The sequence below is a fragment of the Malus sylvestris genome, chromosome 4 (assembly GCF_916048215.2).
Source record: "Malus sylvestris chromosome 4, drMalSylv7.2, whole genome shotgun sequence".
Lineage (NCBI taxonomy): Eukaryota > Viridiplantae > Streptophyta > Magnoliopsida > Rosales > Rosaceae > Malus > Malus sylvestris.
The window spans coordinates 24,617,524-24,638,038 of record NC_062263.1 but is presented as its reverse complement, the minus strand read 5'-3'; the positions used below and the strand labels follow the sequence as shown (position 1 = coordinate 24,638,038).

The window sequence follows — 20,515 nt, the reverse complement described above, 5'->3', positions numbered from 1 at the left end:
ACAGGTTGTATAAGGACTACAGCTGCTGCTGGTGCAGGCCAATGGTTCCAGATGATTCCAAGATCGATGATGATTGTTTTTGTAGAAACCAAGGTACGGACAGTCTGTCCCCTCATCGTTGACGCATGCAAAATATTACCATGTGATCAATCTATACGTGAACAACGGTCGCTAACATATTAAATTAATTTGAACAACGGTCGCTAACATATTAAATTAATTTAAATCAGAGTTCAATTTATTTTCGATGAAATTAGTCATTCTATCTTCACCGAGTGGCTCGAGGATGCCTCTATACATCACTGCAAGAAAAGTGAGCGACACGACAACTACCCCGTATAGTGGCTGTTTGGGTGTTTCTGCTGGGTAACAATGAGGTTAAAGTATAAGGAAAACTAACGAAAAATGCTTGAAAACTTTGAGTTTTAATGATAAGGACAAAATAAAGGGTAAAGTGAATAGTACCAGGATTGACTTTTTAGTATAAAAATGTGGTTTTTCGTTAAAGTGAACAGTACGAGGTGCTTTTCGTTAAAGTTCCCTAAAGTATATTGTCATGTATTAGTCATCGTTGCGGTGTACTTATTATTTAATTTTTTTTTTCTTTTATCACATACAATGACGTTAAAGTATATTTTAATGCATCAGTCGTCGGTTTTGCGGTATAGCTATTACTTAGTTTTTGACTTTTTATCACATATTTTTTTATTGACAATATCATTATTACCCCAATAACAGTAACCAAATATATGAGGTAATTGTTGCTCATTTTTCTTCTTGTATGCATACGTAAAACATGATTGACCACAAAAGCCAGTTTAAAAGGTGAGAAACGTGTATGTATAAAAATGCTTGTGATAAACAGTTGTAATCGAATGATTAAAAGGTGCAATTTATAATTAGCGAAATCATAATTTCAATTCCTAATAGATGCCCATTAGTTGATTAGTTCAAACTTCAACCCTCTAATTTATTCAATGAACTTGTAAACATGAAATTCATATGACAATCAAACAAGAACACTTGTACAAAATAAATTTTGTATTAATGTACATGTAGAGTTACAATCTATTTTAGGAACCAAGATTTGATTTGAGGCTTGATTCGTGATTTTCACTTCATCAAAAATCTTTGATTTAATCTAATTATCTTTGATTTAAATCAAATAAATCAATCACATTTCATCCTTTATTTGACCATCCTTGATTTGACATTTTAAATCAATTAAAATGGAATTAATTAAGATAATTCCTTAATTACTTTCCAACAAGTGTCGATGTGTGTCACAATTGATGACTTGTCTGATTTTGATGAGGCAACATGTCATGTGTACGATTTGTGAGACACATGATGCATATAATGTAAGCCCTAACACATCAAAATTTTAATATGTTAGTAAATATTTATTTTATCGAAATTTACATGTCTACAACTGTCACAGCCCGTTCCAAAATATTACATTCGTGGCTGTGAATGGACGAAATTGCCCTTAAGAAATACTAAGTATGTGAAGCTCAAGTTGTTAATTATCTAGGTTCCTAAGTTTTGAAAATAAAATGGAATTTATTAAGGATGGAACTTAGATTTTTAGGTTAAAATTTTGTGGTTTGGAGTTGGGGATTGGAAAAGGACCACGAGGGATCCCCACATCCCTCAATCCTCTCCCTATTTTCTGCATACTGTCTCTCTCTCTCCTCCCTCACGAAACTCTCAGTTCTCTCTCCCTCTCCTTCGAACTCACGGACCAACCACAAAACCACCCTAAATCTATACCAACGACGAATCTAAGACCACCATTGGAACCCTGAAGACTTCACGAGCACGATGGTATCCATTTCAGGTAAGTTCTACTTCGGAAAACCCTAGTTTTCAAGGACCCCGTGATATTGCATTGTTCATGAACTTCGAATTGGCTTTGTTTTAGGTGAAACCAAACTCACAGTGAGCTTTAGGAAGTCACAAGGAAGCTCGGAGTGCTTCGTTGGCATGAATTGGACGTCGGGATCACCTAGTTCGAAGGTAGGCCGATTTCTTGAATTTTTGAAAGTTTGATCCCGTTGTTTTTAGGCCCTAAAACTAGTCCAACGTGAAAGTAGATGTTTAGGGCTTCAAATTGGTGTAAAATTCGAGAAATTTGGATGAAAAACGAAGGAGAATAGTGGATTTGAAATATTTCCCAGTTTCCGGTGACCGGAGTCCGGCGAGGGACGACCGGAGAAGAAGAAGGAATAATCCGTTATATTTAACGGAATATTCCTAACGGCAGTAACGGAAAAAGGTTAAGTTAACGGCATATTCCGGGGTTTTAACGGAATATTCCTGACGGCGTCAATTGACACCGTCAGTGTGCTTGGCACGTGGCCGCGCGTGGGGGCGCGTAGGTCCGTGCCACGTCAGGCGCGTGGGGGCGCGTGAGGACTCCAAAAATTATTTTAAAAATATGGGGATGTTCCTGAGGTTATGTAGGTCACGGTGGTATATTCATATACCCAATTTGAGCAATATTTGAGGAGTTATTAGCTAAGAATTAGATTATGCGTTAAATAACGTTAATTCGGTTATTTCTCGTATAGGCGAGGCTTGTACGAACGTTGGGCATGACTAAGGGAGGCTCAGGGACCTTCGACACGTCGATGTATTCTGTGAGTGGGCAGTTTTGTTTTCCGTATATCTATATACTTGACGTTTTCCCAGAAATTGAATTAGAATGAAATTATGTTTTAAACGAAAGGTATATAGAATTATATGAAAATGTGAATTGAGATGCCATGCATAGAAGTATATGAAATATATATAGAAATGTGAATCGAATTGCCATGCATGAAATGATATGAAAAGTATATATTGAGATATGATGCATATGAATGAATGGTGCGGCGGACGCACAGGTGAATATCAGGTGAGTATTTAAATACTGTTATGATGATGTTGATATATATTGAGCTCAAATCCTGCACCATGGTTTAGTGCTTATAGTATTCACCGCATCGCACGCTCGCCTTGGATCCAAGTAGATGCTAGTCGTACAGTCCACGCGGAGTGGGTACGACAGACCAGTCGCGAGAGTGTTAGTGAGATTCCGACTGGTGGGTGACCTTAGATTATGTGCACAGATGATTTATGAGAAGCACTAGAGCGTAACTTGTGTGCAGAAGGCCGGACGGGTCACAGAGGTGACTCCGGTAGAGTGATAATGATAGATTTTGAGCTCTAGGTTCAACCGGGCAGGGCTATTAGAGAGGGCCTCCGGTTGATTACTTTCTTGCACCTGATATGATTATTGTTGATGCATCCATACTTAACTGTTGAATTAGACATGGCATGGCATGATTGATAAAGAGATAATGTTGAGATAGTAAAAATGAAGTTTTGAGAATATATATGTATATTTATATTTTACATTTCTGGGAAAGTATACAGGTTTTACGGAGAGGGGTTACAACGTTTTGAGAAATGTTTGGATTTGGAAAAGAATTGTTTTACTGACCCACTCAATTTTGGTTTTGCGCCCCTCCAGGTTCAGGAATCACAAAGGTGTGGTGACTACGAGGAATTCGACAGTGTTCTGACAGATTGGACAAAATTAGGACTCACCTTCGGGTGTATCAACTTATAAATTGTATCTTAAAGTTTCCGTACTGTGCAAATGGTTACGTCACTCTCACGTGACGGCCAGCATGCCCTCCTTCGGAACGGGGTGTGTCAACAACACTCTCTGATTTATACACAAACGAATTGGCTTGCAAGTTGTAAATAAAATGTGGCATCCAACTACAAGTTTTGCTTCAAAGTATTAATATTATGGTTGTCAATGTCTACAGCGCAGCAGCACCAAAGGAATTCGTAAGCACATGATCTGTTGACATATTCAGCTCTTCCATCCAACCAATGGAAATACCACATAAAGAAAGAAAGAAGAAAAAGGCATGTTCACATTGCGATTATCTTCTAGAATATAACCTTAATTTTGTATAATCGTGTTTAACGTGGAGGAAATTTTCGAGTGTTTTGATCACGTCAACTGGACGATCATTTTAATAAATAAATAAATTTATAGTAGGGCATGGTGCCCCAAGTACTAGTAATAAAAGCAGTGAAATGACATGATTGAACCGCCTCACCTTTTCTGACCAAAACTGGAACCTGTTAGGGACTTAGGTTAATACATAACAGTGTATAAAGCCCACTATAGCATTACTAGGCTAGGCCCAATCTTGTTCTCTTAGACTCATGCGATGAGCCACTGTATTCGTTAAATTAGGGCGAGGGCCCAGGGTAGGTCGTTCAACGCCCTCTGACAATAATTTTGACGTCTTCCTCGCGTATGTATAACATCGAATCCATACGATTTCTAAAAAGGCTTGCAAATCGTCGTTTGCTTAATAGGCAAACGATGGATTTGTAATCTTAGGATTAGTAATCATTTCTAAAAATTGTATGAATTCGGTCTTATAAATACACAAAAAAAGATTTCAAAAACCGTAAATTTTACCAGGGTCAACATCCTTATCACATGCATCAACAGTCAGGAGTCACTTACGAGCGCAACCGACCAGACATAGCATACATCTGCCTGTTATTCGGTATGCTGTGAAGGGGTGTTGTGCCCTTGTGGCTGCATCCAAAAATTTCTGATATGAATCCGACACTTATTATTTACTAGTTGAAAGTGAAACGCCCAGGCCCACCAGCATCCAGACACCAGCTCACTTGTGGTCATAGACATCTCATCCACGCACCTGAAGGTGGCTGAAAGGTAATCCAATTCCAATTGATGTTTTTTTTTTTTTTTTTTTTGAGTACAACGATATATTTTTACACTAAGAAGAGGGGGAGTTCAGCTAAGCCATATAATGGGTAACCTAATTTCGTATCAAATTCACCGTCCATGAAATTTGAACCTAAGACCTCTCACTTACAAGTGAAGAAAAATAACATTATACGGTAGTTAGTGGCAATTCCAATTGATGATTATTCGTGAAAGGCAATCTGAATAGAAGCAATGGCCATCAATCACCGGCCACTCAAGTGAGCATATTACATGTTCTATGTGTTATCATGTTTTTGTTACAATTTGACGAACTGAAATGACTCATCTCCAAAATATAAATTCAACATGGCCAATCCATGTGTTAATTACAACTTGCAGAATGTTAAACATGTAAACATGAGAGCCTGCGATTGACCTTATGTAAGACTTTAGGGGCCGTTTGATAATCATTTTGTTTTCAGTTTTTACCTTATAACCTTCCGTTTTCAGCATGCAAAATTTTGGTTTATGACCTACCAGTCATAGATCACAAGGAGTTTTGAAACTCTAGATTCATTTTAGGTTTTTAGAGCAAAATTTTTGGTGCAACTGAGTAATAAGCAACGAAATAGACAAGCATAGAAGTATAATTTGTATATACATCCATTGGCGCCCAAGTTTGTCTTCTTCTACCCTATGTTTGGATGAGGAATTTTTATGAAATTTAAGCTAAATTTGTCAAAAAAGCACTTCAAAAATTTAGACAAAGAGACTTAAATAACTAATTGCACTACATTTGGTAGAACTTTCAAATGACATCATTAAACGTGTCAGATTCAAAGTCCCTTAACATCTTAATTTGTAGTGTTTGAGTAGTTCGTTACCGTCACATGGTACATTTAAAAAGTACTTTGAAAGTCCCTCATCCCAGCATATTTTCTGATTCGTTTGATTAGGATTAGTCATTGATGAGGATGTTTAATTTATCGATCCCAAGGAAAGAGACCGAAGATGTCTGTAGGTAGCAAAGCTGCTGCATCTGCCATTGCTAGCTGGACAAGGATTGTATGCCCTCCCGTGCCCTCCTGTTTGTGTGGTTACGGTCAAGCCACGTTAACATTTTATATTACTATTCATTTTTGTCTTATTATCTCTATAAAAAATATATATATAAAATGTTGACGTGGCTTAATCGTGACCACACAAAACAGAAGGGTACGGGAGGGCATCGAAAGTGGGAGGGCATACAATCCTTGTCCTTGCTAGCTAGCTACAAAACTGCGTGCATGGCCAAAGTTTAACGGTACTGTATCACGAGGCGAGTCCCAGCTGCTGCAAAACAACAAAAACGATCGATCGAGAAACATTCAATTGCATAATCAAACAGGGAAAACGTACAAATGCTTCGGATCGATGCGTAAACGTGATGTTGATTTCTTCTTTATCCTCCAATGGTTCTGAAAATGTTCACATGGGATCCTCCATCTTGGGCACATGGAATCCTCCGCCATGTTTTCGAAGGGACAAAAATAATGAATTAGGTTCTGTGCAAGGTAAATGTGCAAACAATAAGGCCTCGTTTGGCTGTTATGAATCTATGATCGTGTTAGATTGGATAACTTGGTGGAGCCAAAATTTTAGTCTAGTGGGGGTTCAAATGTCTCAATTTAAAATGATATTCTGATCGTACAAAAATTATTATGTGAAGTGGTGAGCAACCACCAACATCGTTTGGGTCGGTACGGTGTCGTCCTCATGATCCTCTTTATTAAACCTAAACCCCAAGCCTCCCTAGCTAACTTTTTCCCTCTCTATCCACTGATCCCCAGAAGGGCCAGATCAAAGTCCTCATCAAAGCTCACAACCTACAAACAACCTAAACTCCATAGGAGCCACTACTCTCATATCAAACCCAATGAAAAAAATTAAAGTAAAAATGTCAAATTGGACCCTGAGCCTACGAAAAACCTTAAAAATCATAAATATAACACTAAATTTTTCTGCGTGAGAAAATGTTAGGATGGGCCTGGACCATCTTGGTCCCTTTGTGGCTCCGCATCTGCTCGCTATGTTAAAGATAGTTTTTGAAAGAAATAAAAATATTTTGTCCAACATGAAAACAGAAGATGAATTATGCATGAAGGAGATTTAATCATCCTTTTGATCCCCTTAATATAGTAGGACGAAAAGAGAATTTTATTCGTGTCGAATCTCTTACTGCCCTCAATCAAATGAAAAATCATTCACCTCTAATTTTACTAAAATATTAAATTATATATGAATTATCAAGTTCAATTCGAATCTAACACCAAACAAGCACCTGCGAAAACTAAAATTAAATATGACTCGGTGGTTTGTTTATGTGATGTGATCATTAATGTCCAATACTATAAAGTCGTCGCTTGAAATATTGTTTATGAATATAATCTACCTACTTAAATCCAAACAAATGAAAGAACCCGTGAATGATGTCTGTGATGTGGAAGGTCTTGGGTTCGATGATTTGAGCTATTGAGTGTGTTTGATTGTAGCTATAAGTATGATAAAATTCTCCATAATTTCTCCGAACACAGACTGAATAAATAATTGTGACTTATCACTAGTTGTCCCTAAAAAAAATATTAGTGAATGATGTCTGTGGCCAGATAGGATGACATGTATATGTGAACAACCCTATAAAAAATGGAAAAGGCACATATAGTATGCAACTATGCATACGTTCGTCAATGCTACCTGCAGCATGCATGTTAATAATTGTTTCCTTTTTTGTCAAACTTGTTGATAACTCTCAACTTATACCATGTCCAATCCTCAGAGTTAAAACTTAAAAATTTAGGCAACAGAGTTTTAAGCCATAACAAAGAAACAATTTATTCCTCCAATGGTTAATGGTTATGACTTAAAGCTTAAAATTATATATTATTAAAAAAAATTAATCTAATTTTTTTCGTTAACTTTTTTAAAAGTAAGATTTATGTAGATAGGATATTGAGTGTTGCTAGACCAATATACTGATATAGTTAGTTAAACAAAACAAATTTGATTACGTACAAGACACAAAACTCATTATGCAAATTAAAATCCCAAACACTTAAATTACCGAAATGTTTATTACACTTCAATATATTATGTTATCTGAAGTTTTTAGCCGTTAAATTTTGATCATCTTAGTACTAATAATTTCATGAAATTACAACAATTATTAGCCGAAAAAAGGGTTGTCAAGGAAACCCTCTTGATTGATTGCGAGGATGATAAAATCAAAGAATGTGATTTAACTAGACTATAATGGCACATAGATGATGATGATGGTGATGATAAGGAATGAGGATCATCTCAAGATTCTCTTTGTGAGTATTTCGAAGATACTTTAATCATGTTCGTTCATCGTATATCGTATGAGCAATTTTCGTCAGGTACTATTTGCGTTCAATTTAAAAAAAAAATAATAATTTTTTATCGCACGATGTATGATAAGCAGACACAATTAAAAGATCATCAGGATCCTCACAAACGATGATAAGGTGCAACAAAAAAGCACAAAAAGGACGTGTAGATGGGATGTGGAGAAACGACGAGTCAATAAGGGCGTTGATTCCGGCGACGGCTACACTGCATTTAATACGACATGTGGACCTCCGCTTACTCTTTTGCTCTTGACTTCCCATCTACGCCGACACCGCTGCCGTGGGAACCATCCTTACCCTCCCATGTCCCACGCGTAATACTCCATTTGCCAGTTCACATTCATAACTGCCTCATCTCCCTAATTCAATTATGTGCTAATTGTCAACCAAACCACTTCGTCACGTGTCGTGTAACCACTACACCTCACTTATTGGAGCTTACGTAGCATAAAATGTTACTGCATAAAAAGTATTGAATTGTCTTGGTAGTTATGGTTTCCTTCTTCAATTCATTATGGGTCGAGTCAGAGCCGTTTATAGTAGAAAATCACTTGTATAAGTGTTCAAAATAATGTATTAACATACAAAAAGTTAAGATATTATTTGGACCCAAAATTACACCATCGATCCGTGCAATTAAGCCCGTAGAATGGGCATAGTCCATAACCGTCGGATGATTAGAGATTTTTCTTGACATTATTATTGTTCTTTTTATCATAGTAATTATCTTGAAAATATCCTTAAAGCGTACAGAGTTGTGATACGTGTAAAGCTTCATACATAGGAGGTTATGTGAAATGTCGTGCAGCATTAGAGGTCTATCCAAATGCTATTTAATCAGTTGCAAGAGTTGCATATTTAGCTGGCATGCAGAACCATGTGGAAAAATACCACAAGGATGCAATTAATGGTGAAAGATCAGCATGTGGATCTGTCATTCGTATCCATTTGGAGTAATCAAAATAAGGTGATGTGATGGGATTAGGATGGTTTTGCAGATAATGCAAAACTACCAACCATGATGTTTTGTTTTTTATGCATGCATGGGATGTAAGGATAATGAAGTGATGGTGGGATAATGATTACGCTTTGCAATTGGTTGTCAGAGATGGTAATTCAATTAATTTGCCATTTGCAATTAAGTCGCTGAGTGCATTTAGACGAATAACGCGAAGAATGAGTCTCCTGGTTGCAGTAGGATTAGCGTTCAGAGTCTCCATTTGTCGACCAGATATGCATGTAGTCATGACTTTTCTCAAAATATTCCATTACATAGTCTTCAGGTGCAATCAAAATTGCTTGGCTTATTATCTAGGCCGTGCCAAATAGAAAATATGTTCCAATAAATACAGACGCAGTGGCAACGAAATAACCTCCTCCAACTCAACACACAAACTGTCATGCGCAAACTCTCGCTCTACGCGAAACCTCTCAACAACCTTGAGATTTTTATTTTCTTTTTCGCCGACACATCTTCAGTTTAGATAAACACCATTGTGAAGGCAACCGATGAACAATTTCAGTTTGGATAAACAGCATTATTGTCGTAGAATCAGCCGACCACGAAGCACATTCAATTTGGATAAACAGCACTGTGTCGAGGCTTACTGATTATCTATCCAAGTCTCGGTCGAGAATGATTTTCGAATCCTTATTGGCAGATGTCATCTCATTAGCCTTCTCGGCGAAGTAAGGTGTTACAGATTACTGGGCTCGGCACATTGAACGCCGAGTTGTTTTATGATTGGATATTCACAAGTAAGTTTTAGAGTTCGACATTCTAACGGCCGAACCACATTCACCATCAAGACATATATCTCTTTTGAATACTTGTGTCCGTATAGTTTGGAGCCAGTTCGGCGTCCTTATACTCTTACGAATATAATCCCCGTGATCGAACCTGGTGCCGACGATCTGTGAACTTCGTAAGACTAGCAGCATTGTCTTCAAGCTCTAGAACTTGAATGCCAAGACTCATTCCTTCCTCGGCAGCAATCGCAAGATCAAGAAGTCAGCAACGCGCTCAATGCAACACCAACAAATTTTACTCCCCGGCCGAGTTGGCACGCCCCACACATAACCGAATGACGTAGTTAGCTTATTAATTACTCGGCCTGCGCACCACATAGGCTTGATAATTTTTAGGGTCAACAAATATACTATGATACACGATAAGAAAATTTATTAACACTCACAATTGGACGAGGTTAATTGTTAACCCACTCATGTCTATATTTTGGTATCACTTAACCTTACACATGTACAAACCACAAGCCCTAACACAACGGCCACACAACTTTCTTAATGGCTTATCTTTAGACTTTCTATCCCCCTCTGATTGGTTTGCTTTGATCTTGGTTTTCCCAATCGCCTTTCGGGGTGGTTCTTTTCCCATCATTTGTGGCTACTTCTTCGCCCTCGGTGGTGGCCACCCCATCTTCTGTGGTGCCCACCCCATCTACTGTGGTGGCTGTTACCACTGTTCATACGCTAAGCGACTGGCCACTGCCACGATTAGTCCTATGCGTTTGAAAATTAAGAAAGCACGTCTAGACCTGCTTAGGTGTTTGCCTAGGTCGCGACTCTAATTTAGGCATAAAATCGATAACTTTCATTTTTCATTTTAATTTTTCAATAAGATGTAAGAGACTTGTTGAATACTTGGATGAACACTCATTATATATTTATTCTCCATGTTTTTAATATGTTCTAATACTTTATAATTTATAGTCATTTGAGTTTGTAATTTATGTATCCCAATACAATTATGTGTGTGTTTTTAAGTATAAATAGGCACTTATTTAATCAATATATAATAAATTTACTTAAATTCACCTAGGCCCCGACTAATGCATAGCATCTTTTAGAACCTTGCATGTTACCATGTCTTCAGTGGTGCTTTCATCTCTCCCATCCCATGCCACGAGCTGCACGATGAATTTTAGTCATCCGAGGTCGTTTACTAGTCCAAAAACACATTTAAAGTTTAGAAATGAAAATCGAACTTTCCATTTCATATTCCTTGTTTATTCTAGATACTTCCGAACCTTTCCAAGGTTAAAATTTTAACTCAAACATTATTCTTTAACACCAACAGATTCACTGCTCGAGGGATTTGGGATCATAGGATCATCTTGTATCCATTTGTTGGATGGATTATGCGCGTGACTTGTCCCCATTTTTGCCTGACCGCTCGCTTCCTTCTTATTTGATTTGTTTCTATGCTGGCAGGCTTTTTTGCAGCGGCGACGACTTTGTGGGCGTAAAGTTTGATGTTAAGTTTTCATGTTTTCTCGGTTTCTTCTACTTTTTTGGGCTTCAGACTAGGTTTTGGATTGATGCATCTTTCTTTTTTGCTCTTCATATTTGGGTCCTTATAGGTTGTTAAGTGAAATGTATTCTCCTTCCAAACAAAAATAACCTCTTAATAGGCAACATATAAAAATATTTCACATAATTAACTTAAGATACTGTTATTGTTACTATAGTGTGTGTGTGTATTTGTCAAACGATAGATTTTGTAAAATTAGATGTTATATTAGTCACATACGAAGTTTGAATCCACACTATTATGCAAAAACTCAACTCATTTATACCACTATAGTAGAATTTTAAGATTAAGAGTTGGTTTGGTATTGTTGTGTTTTGAAAAAAAAACTGCTTCTACTGTGCTGTGAGAATAAGCAGCTGTGAAATAAAGCAGTTGAGTGTTTGGTAAACTTTTTTGTAAAAGTGCTTTTGAAAAAAAAAAAGTAGTATGATAGTGTTTGGTAAACTTTTATGTACAACAATTGTGACTGTGTGAAATGAACAAAAAATGTATAATACTAGATATGCCATTAATTTAATTTTCTTAACAAATAAAGATGAATTACTAAATATACTTGATTTTTTAAAATAAAAATATTTATAAACTTTATCTTAAATATTTACTAGCATTTGCCTATATAGTTTGTGTGTATGAATACATTTTATTAGAAAACGAGAAGGAGAGAGGGAGAGAGAGGGGGAGAGAGGGAGAGAATGTGGCAGGTTTTTGTTTTTGGTTTTTTTTTAAAATTTTTTTTTAATATTGAATGTACTTTAACATCACTTGTAGATAAGGCTTCAATAAAAAACAATAAAATTTGGATCCGTAAAATTACATTATTTCCCATCATTTTTTTGTGTGATAAAAGACTAATTTGTCTTTTCACCATTTTTTGGTTGACAAAGAGGGTTTCATTAATTAGTATAGATAATTAAGAAATTTAAAAAAAAAAAAATTTTAATGCCTAAAAATTAATAAATCTCTCTCTCTCTCTCATCTTCTTCATTCTTGTGTTTTCCCTCCTTTATCCCATTCACGTTGCAACAGCAGCCAAGGCGCAGCTGTCGCAAAGTGTTGGATTTTGATTTTAGATTGATGATGCTCATCGTTTATCTTGTAGTTTAGGAACAGCGGTTGAAGTGTTGGGTTTGTTATGGGGATTGGATTAGCAATTCTTAATTTAAGGACTTAGATGGATAATGCTTATCCTTTTTCAACCAACAAATTGAGAAATGGGGGAGATAGAAAGGTTTTGCAATATATATATATATATATATATATATATATATATATATATATATATCTCTCTCTCTCTTTATTTTAACAACAATCGACAAACAGACGATCCCTCTCCTGAAATTTCTCAGTCCTTACCTAGCTCCATACCCTTCCCCGTGTTTCATCCCCCGTATCGAAACGCACATCTCATTTGACAGGGAGATCACCTCGCAGCTCGGAACGTTTGCAATTGACTCACTCTCGTCCGGCGTTTTGGTCCTGCAAAACAATTTGAAAGTCATTTTGTTGTTTATGGATCGAAGAAAAACGCTTTCTTTGTCTCACTGCATCTTCGATATTGTACCTTTGAATCAAAGGATCAGTGTTTGTTTGGTGTGATCGTCAGGGTCAGATCACCGTCGTCAATCAGATTGAAGTTTGCAACCTGACGTATTACCAAGTTCATTTATTTTTTTACTGTTCATCCGTGTTTTACCAAAATAAGCTGTTTTGTTGAAGCTGCTATTTCTAGCTTCTGATTTTCAGCTTTTTTTCACCCATAACTTTGAAAGAAAAAGAAAACTAATTTAAAATGTTTATCAAACACTTAAAATGCTCCAATTTTTTTTCATACCTATTCTTTGTTTGTTTTAAGTTTAGCTTAAGCCAAACCAGGGAAGTAAGTTTCTATCCGCTTTACAAACGCGCATGTTGTGGACCCGGAGAGCCAATCAAAACCTCGAGAATGGTCCAAATTACGTTAAGGATAAGGCCTATGGGAATAAAAGGAAAAACAGAAAAAGTTCACAACGGCTACTGCGGCGTTCGGCGCGCCCACTGTAAGCATGGCATGGTCACCGGCTGATCCGGTAATTACCTTTCGGTTTATCAGGTTCCCAGAATTTGACTTTTGTTATGTAAATTAATATCACTTGTTGAAATATCGTAAGGCTCAAAATTTTATTCATGCCCTTGGAATCCTTAAAAATTGAAGGCCAACAAAAAAAAAAAAACATTGATGTAGCGAGGGATTAAAGAACCGAATTAAATATAAGCGCGAATTAGTTGTTACTATTATGTTTTACTCTCTTTCAGAACGAAATAATAAGAAATGATTCTAATTTTCGATGTTTGATAGTCGAATGACTCTCATAACTTACTTTTCTTTTGCTCAGATCGGTTGTAAAAATCAAACCCCTATTTCAACAAATATGTAAAATAAAAACAAACAAAAAAATCATTTATTTGATTGATCTTTTTCTTATTTGTGCCTGCAGCAACTTGGAGGCAGAAGTCATAAGATTCTTAACACATTATAATTACTTGTTATGGGAGTAATCATTGATTAATATATACTAGTATTTGCCTACACACTTTGTGTGTATGAACACATTTTTTTTAGAAAATAAGAAGGAGAGAGGGGGAGAGAGAGGTTTTTATTTTTTATTTTTTTATAAATATTAGAAGTATTTTAACATCACCTGTAGGTGAGGTTTCAATAAAAAACAGTAAAATTTGGATATGTGAAATTACATTATTGCCCATCATTTTTTTTTTTGTGATAGAAAACTAATTTGTCTTCTCACCCTCTTTTGATTGACAAAAAGAGTTTTATTAATTAGTAGAGAAGAGATAATTAAGTCATTTAATTAAAATCATTTAATTAAAAGAAATCCATTTATTGCCAACACATGCAGCATCTGGCAGTTGTTGGGCAGTGGATGATTTTGATTAATAATTCCGTCCTCAGTTGAGTGATCTTGATTATTAGAAATGGTTTTCAGAGTCCATGCGTTATAGTGTTCATCCATTTCCTCATCCCTTATCACTTTAAGGCTAACGATAGGAGGGTCCATATGCGTTGTTACAAACAGAAACATGCATACATAACGAAGTATTTGAAATCGAACCCGATACATTTTATTTGCAATTAGAGAAAGGCATCACTACATGGTAATGCTGACAGCATACACTTTTATCATTTAATGGACAAGGATTGTTTGCCCTCCCACTTCCAGCGCCCTTCCGTGCCCTTCTGTTTTGTGTGGTCACAATTAAGCCACGTCAATATTTTATATTATTTTTTTTATAGAGATAATAAGACAAAAATGAATAGTAATATAAAATGTTGACGTGACTTAACCGTGATCATACAAACAGAAGGGCATGGAACAGCACCGGAAGCGGGAGGGCAGACAATCCTTGTCCTTAATGTAATTGCACATAAACAAAACGGCAAGTTTGACAAAAAAAAAAAAAAAAAAAAAAAATAATAGAGACTTGCTTATATTGGTCTCCCATAAACATCTCAATCAAATAAAGAAATATTCCCCAACTTACGATTAAATTATTTATAAGCCCCTCATCAAGGAATCAAGATACTCATTAATACATAGATCCATATGAGTCTTAGTTGCAAGTGGTCATTTATCACAGTAGTGAAAATGTGTTGGACTCTTACATGACAGTATGTGTTCGAACCCTATCAATAACTAATCTAACATCTAATTTATTATCAAGGTTACCTACTCAATCGTCTCATCATAATTACCCTTTATTCGTTTTATATGTTTTTCAAGAATTTAGAACAGAAGGTAACGCCCTAACAAAAAGTGACGCAGGTACTGTCACACAAATTCGGAAACAATAATTGACCAAAACAAGTTGTAACAACTTAATTAGCTTTTCCTCCTAATACTGCAATTAGGAGAGTCTTTTCGGGTAATCCGTTCTTAGTTCAACATGGCAATTTCGTAATTTCAACATATTCTAGAAAACAATATCATTCTTCCTCCCGTCTTCTTCTCAAGCGTGCCAAACCGGCTCTCCCTGTCACGACACGTGCGAGTGCCGTGACCGCGTTATTCTCGACCTTCTTTCCTTTTATACCTCCCTACGCCTTCTTCACCAAACAGTCGAACGCAGTCTTTTCAGTTTTCGCAGTTTCAGAGAGAGAGAGAGAGAGAGAGAGCGCGCGTCTCAGTCATGCCGAAACAGAAATAAAGTTGCCAACAAGAAACCGGCCATGGCTTCTCCTTCCCCTCACAACTCCAAGATCTGCAACTCCCTTTTAAAACCACCAGCCCTCATCGGCGGCAACCACACATCCGCCCGATTCTGCTCCCGCTAAGCCAAAACCCCCATACGATTTCTTCTCTTTTATACACATTCAATTTATTTTTTCGATTTCGATTCCCAAAACAGATAGAAAAAGATTGGTTTTTTCCACAATTTTTTGTAGAGAAAAGGGTATATATTTTGCAGAGATGGAACCCGGCTCCGCCGCCGCAGGCAAGCCCGGCCTCCTTAAGAACGTTTTTATACGGTGTTTTTTGTTCGGTGTTTTGATTGTTCTCTGCCGCTTCGCCTACGTCGTCACCGTCACCGGCGAATCGTGTGAGCTCGGCAACTTCTGCTTCTTCTCTCTCCCGGAAAATCTTAACTTCGTTATAGCGAATACCGGCAGTGCGGCCATCGCCGCCAAAAACGACGCCGTGCCATCGAGGTCGGCGAGGTCCTTGAAGCCCGATCTCTACACCAGCAAGGACTGGATCCAGGCCGTCCATTTTTTCTCCGCCGTTTTCCAGGATCTCATGTCCCAGGGATTCCTCTCCCGGAAAGCCAAGTCGCTCTGCGTCGAGACCCCCTCCGGGCACGACGTCTACGCCCTGAGAGAGTCCGGCGTCAAGGACGCGGTCGGTGTTTTTAAGAAAGCTTTGCGTCCCTTGGTAATTCCGGGCGAAGCGCACCGTTTACCGTTTGCTGACAACAGCTTTGACTTTGTTTTCTCTGGCGGCGGACGTCTCGACAAGTCGCCAAAGCCGGCGGATTTCGCCGCCGAAATCGTGCGGACGCTGAAGCCCGAAGGGTTTGCGGTGGTCCACGTGGGCGCGAGAGACACTTACAGCTTCCATTCGTTTATTGAATTGTTCAATTGCAGCAAGCTCGTGACTTCGCGCGACATCGACGGCTTCAATTCGTCGATGCCAAAGATTCGCGAGATGGTTTTGAGGAAGGAGTGCGGCGGCGGCGGCGAGATTGAGGGTTTAGGCCACAGAGTCGAGAACCCTGGTGGCAGTGTTGGTGCTAAGTGCTCGGTTCCTGAGCATAAGATGGAGCTGGTGAGAAAGGCGGAGCCTTTGATTGAAATAGAGCCGTTGAAGCCGTGGATTACTCTGAAGAAGAATATACAGAACGTTAAGTACCTGCCAACTATGGCGGATATAAGCTTCAAGAGGCGATATGCTTACGTGGATGTCGGAGCTCGGAGCTATGGCTCCAGCATTGGCAGCTGGTTCAAGAAGCAGTACCCGAAACAGAACAAGACTTTCGAAGTTTTCGCCATTGAAGCCGATAAGACTTTCCATGATCAGTACAAGTTGAAGAAGGGGGTCACATTGCTACCTTATGCAGCTTGGGTGAGGAATGAAACGTTGTCTTTCGAGATCAATGGCGACCCGGGTGAGAAGGTGAAGGAGAAAGGCAGAGGAATGGGGAGGATTCAGCCGGCAAAGGCGGCCAATGGCGGATTTAACAGAGAGGTGGATCAGATTCAGGGGTTTGATTTTGCGAATTGGTTGAAGAAGACCTATTCGGAGAAGGATTTCGTGGTGATGAAGATGGATGTGGAAGGGACGGAATTCGATTTGATTCCGAGGCTGTTTGAGACCGGGGCAATCTGTTTGATCGACGAGATATTTCTGGAGTGCCATTACAACCGGTGGCAGAGGTGTTGCCCCGGGGAGCGGAGTTCGAAGTATGAGAAGAGTTATGGCCAGTGCTTGGACCTGTTTGCTTCACTGAGACAAAGTGGTGTTCTTGTTCATCAATGGTGGTAACATTGTTACAGGTTTTCTTTGATTCTAGTCAACCTTTTTCTTTTTTCTTTTTTGTAATTTTGTTTGACAAAAGAACAGGAAAAACTTTAGAATTTGTTTGTAGTAAGAATTGCAGTTGAAAAAAGGAATGAAAATTTCGTTACTTGGTATCATATACAAGTTAATGATTGTTTCGTAATACTATCACAGTATCATCTCAGTTGTACATTAACTCTTTTTCTGGCATAACTGTGAGTGATTGTTTCGACGGTATAATCATGTGATTGTTTCGAGATACCATCATCGTTAGTTTAGTTATATTATTTGCATTATGATACTATTGCATTTCAACTTTTTGGGGTCTGGAGATACGTCGCACTGTCATCTACACGGTTCGTTAGGCATTCCGAAAATGGTAGGACAGATGTGATCACGTCTCAAAAGCATTTGTGGGCCATTTTAACAAAGTTTCCGAATTAATTTTATAAGTCAATTAGTGAATAATATTTGTTTCCTTTTAAAAAGTAAGTAGTTTGTTAAGTTACAACGAATTTGGAAACAGAATCATTGCAGTAGAATCGCTTGACAGACGATTAAAAGAATAAATTTAAGAAAACTAATGAAAAGAAATTGAAAACTTTGAATTTTAACGATAAAGACAAAATAAAGAGTAAAGTAAATAATACCATAATTAATTTTTTAGTGTAAAAATGTGGTTTTTCGTTAAAATAAACAGTACCGGAAGCTTTTTATTAAAGTTCTCAAAAATCTATGGACGTTGCGGTTCCTTTTGAAATTGTGAAATGTTGCTATATAGGTGTCATTTTCTCTTTATTATATGGTTTGGCTTGGTTGCATGGAGGGAAAATGATTTATATGTAATTGGGTTTACTGTTTCTGTGGTGTTCTGGTCTAGTCATTATGTTATGTGTAAGTTTTTTTTTCGTGACATTGCATTATTGAATTCAAATTTTCGAAGAACTTATTTTATGTAAATAGCTTTCGCAGGATGGACTAGAAGTTTGGGGCTTAAAATAGGAAGTTTGATCACTTATTTGAGCCAATTCAGATTTCACATGAGAATAAACTTAATTTATGTAAATTGCTTTCACAGGAAGGGACTAGAAGTTTGGGGCTTAAAACAGGAAGTTTTTCTTTTTTAAATTTTTTTTCTTCGCACAATCGATATTATCTACACTAAATGGAAGAGAGGGTGGTCTTAGCTTCACAATGGGTTGGTAGAAATGTCGTTCAAATTCGCCTTTAGCAAAAATCGAACCTAAGACTTCACTTACAAATAAAAAAAAATATCACTAGATCGTAATACTAAGTGGCTTAAAACAGAAAGTTTGATAAGTTATTTGAGCCAATTATTGGGTCACCAACTTGAGATTGACAATTTTGTTTCAATTTTGCAATTGCCAGCAAGTTGTTACTGAAAGGGTAGCGCACATGGAATTAGGAATTTAGCACATGTTTTGCTTCATCAGGACTCAGGAGAGAATTATGAGCCTGCAAATATCAGCCCACGTTGCCCTGCGCTTAGAATTTTAAGACAAGCGACTCCTCTCCTCTTGATCAACTTGGTCGGTCCAAATTTTATCCTCACAGTTATCGGTGCAGTTTTGGCCAACCAATTTCATCTACACTTGTCAATCAATGATAAAGATTATAGAGAAATTATACATAAAATGAATGTAAAAGATTTGAACTCTGTTTAAAAGATATGTGTGGAGCTAAAAATAATCGAGAAAAATATGGAGGCGACACATGAATTCTAAGGTAAAAATATAAAATTACTCTCGAGAAATACCGGAACTCCTACGTGCGAGCAATGGATAATCATGACTCAATCAAAGTCAAAAGTGCTTAAAATAGGTAATTATTCAAAACTTATTTTATCCATCCTCATCAAATCTTCTCCATAAGGTAACCTCCAAATCATTCATTTCAAATTATATTAATTAGTTAATTAATTGATATATTACCCAATTAATTTATTAATTAGCTAACTGATTGAAATTAACATAAAAAATACCACCTATGGCCGGTCCCCATTCTCCTAATAAGGTCAGCCATAGCCCTATAAATACCACTCCATTTTCTCCAAAACCCAAATTTGAACTCTTGCTAAATTCTCCAAATTTCTCTAAACATTTTTCCCTCAAATTCAAATTTCGGTATGAGAGGTTCTTCGGCCAAAGCCCCCCCCCAATTCATCGTGGGCGCGTGAGGCTCTTGGCCTTCACCTAAGGTGTTAATTGTTTTGTAAGTGCAATTTTATCCAAGAAGAAGAAGACAGAAATTTGCATCCACAAATTGTTGCTTTCATTGAAAGTTTGATTCACACGCTCGAAGAAAACTCTCGCATTCAAAGTTTCTCATTTCTTGTTCATTTGTAGATTTTTGGTACGTTCTTATTCTTAGAGTTTCTTTATAAACTTCTTTGGATAAACGTAAAAGAAAAGTGCAATGACTAGATATTCGGAAACCACAATGAATGAAACTTCCTACGTTCAAAGATCCGGATCGAAGGACGAGACGTAGCCCCACCACGACGATCTACAAGGCTCAATACGATGACAAGATGAGCAACTTTGCCATTAAGGAGCACCACCAATATGGTAGCCATGGGGACTACCGTGGCAGTGGGAAGTGGATTAACTCCATGACAGCAAGCCCACGGTGAGCAAGGGCAGTGAGGCAACCATCAGCATAGGCCTACGCCAATTTCTAGCAGCATAGGCCTAAGCCTCGTCTACTTGGCACATAACCCAATCTGCAGCCCACGTTACAAGGTAGTTAAGTCAGGCCTAGCGTGAGCTGGCCCAAGCCATTACCCCAGCAGGACAGGCCCAAGCCTCATCCATTTAGCACACGGCCTAATCTGCAGCCCACAGTGCAAGGCAGCCGAGTCAGGCCCGACACGAGCCACTACCTCAGCAACGCAAGCCCAAGTAACTGTGGTAGGAGATGCATCCTAGCGCTCACAGGCCCAAAGCCAGCACAAGCC

General features: G+C 37.8%; 1 protein-coding gene across 1 annotated transcript; it reads left to right on the top strand.

Moving 5' to 3' along the window:
- The first annotated feature begins 15,583 nt into the window (after positions 1 to 15,583).
- LOC126619696 (uncharacterized) lies at positions 15,584 to 17,672 on the top strand. The gene has a single exon (XM_050288112.1). It carries the CDS (start codon positions 15,952 to 15,954, stop codon positions 17,521 to 17,523), a length of 1,572 nt encoding a protein of 523 aa, XP_050144069.1. The 5' UTR covers positions 15,584 to 15,951; the 3' UTR covers positions 17,524 to 17,672.
- Positions 17,673 to 20,515: the final 2,843 nt, after the last annotated feature.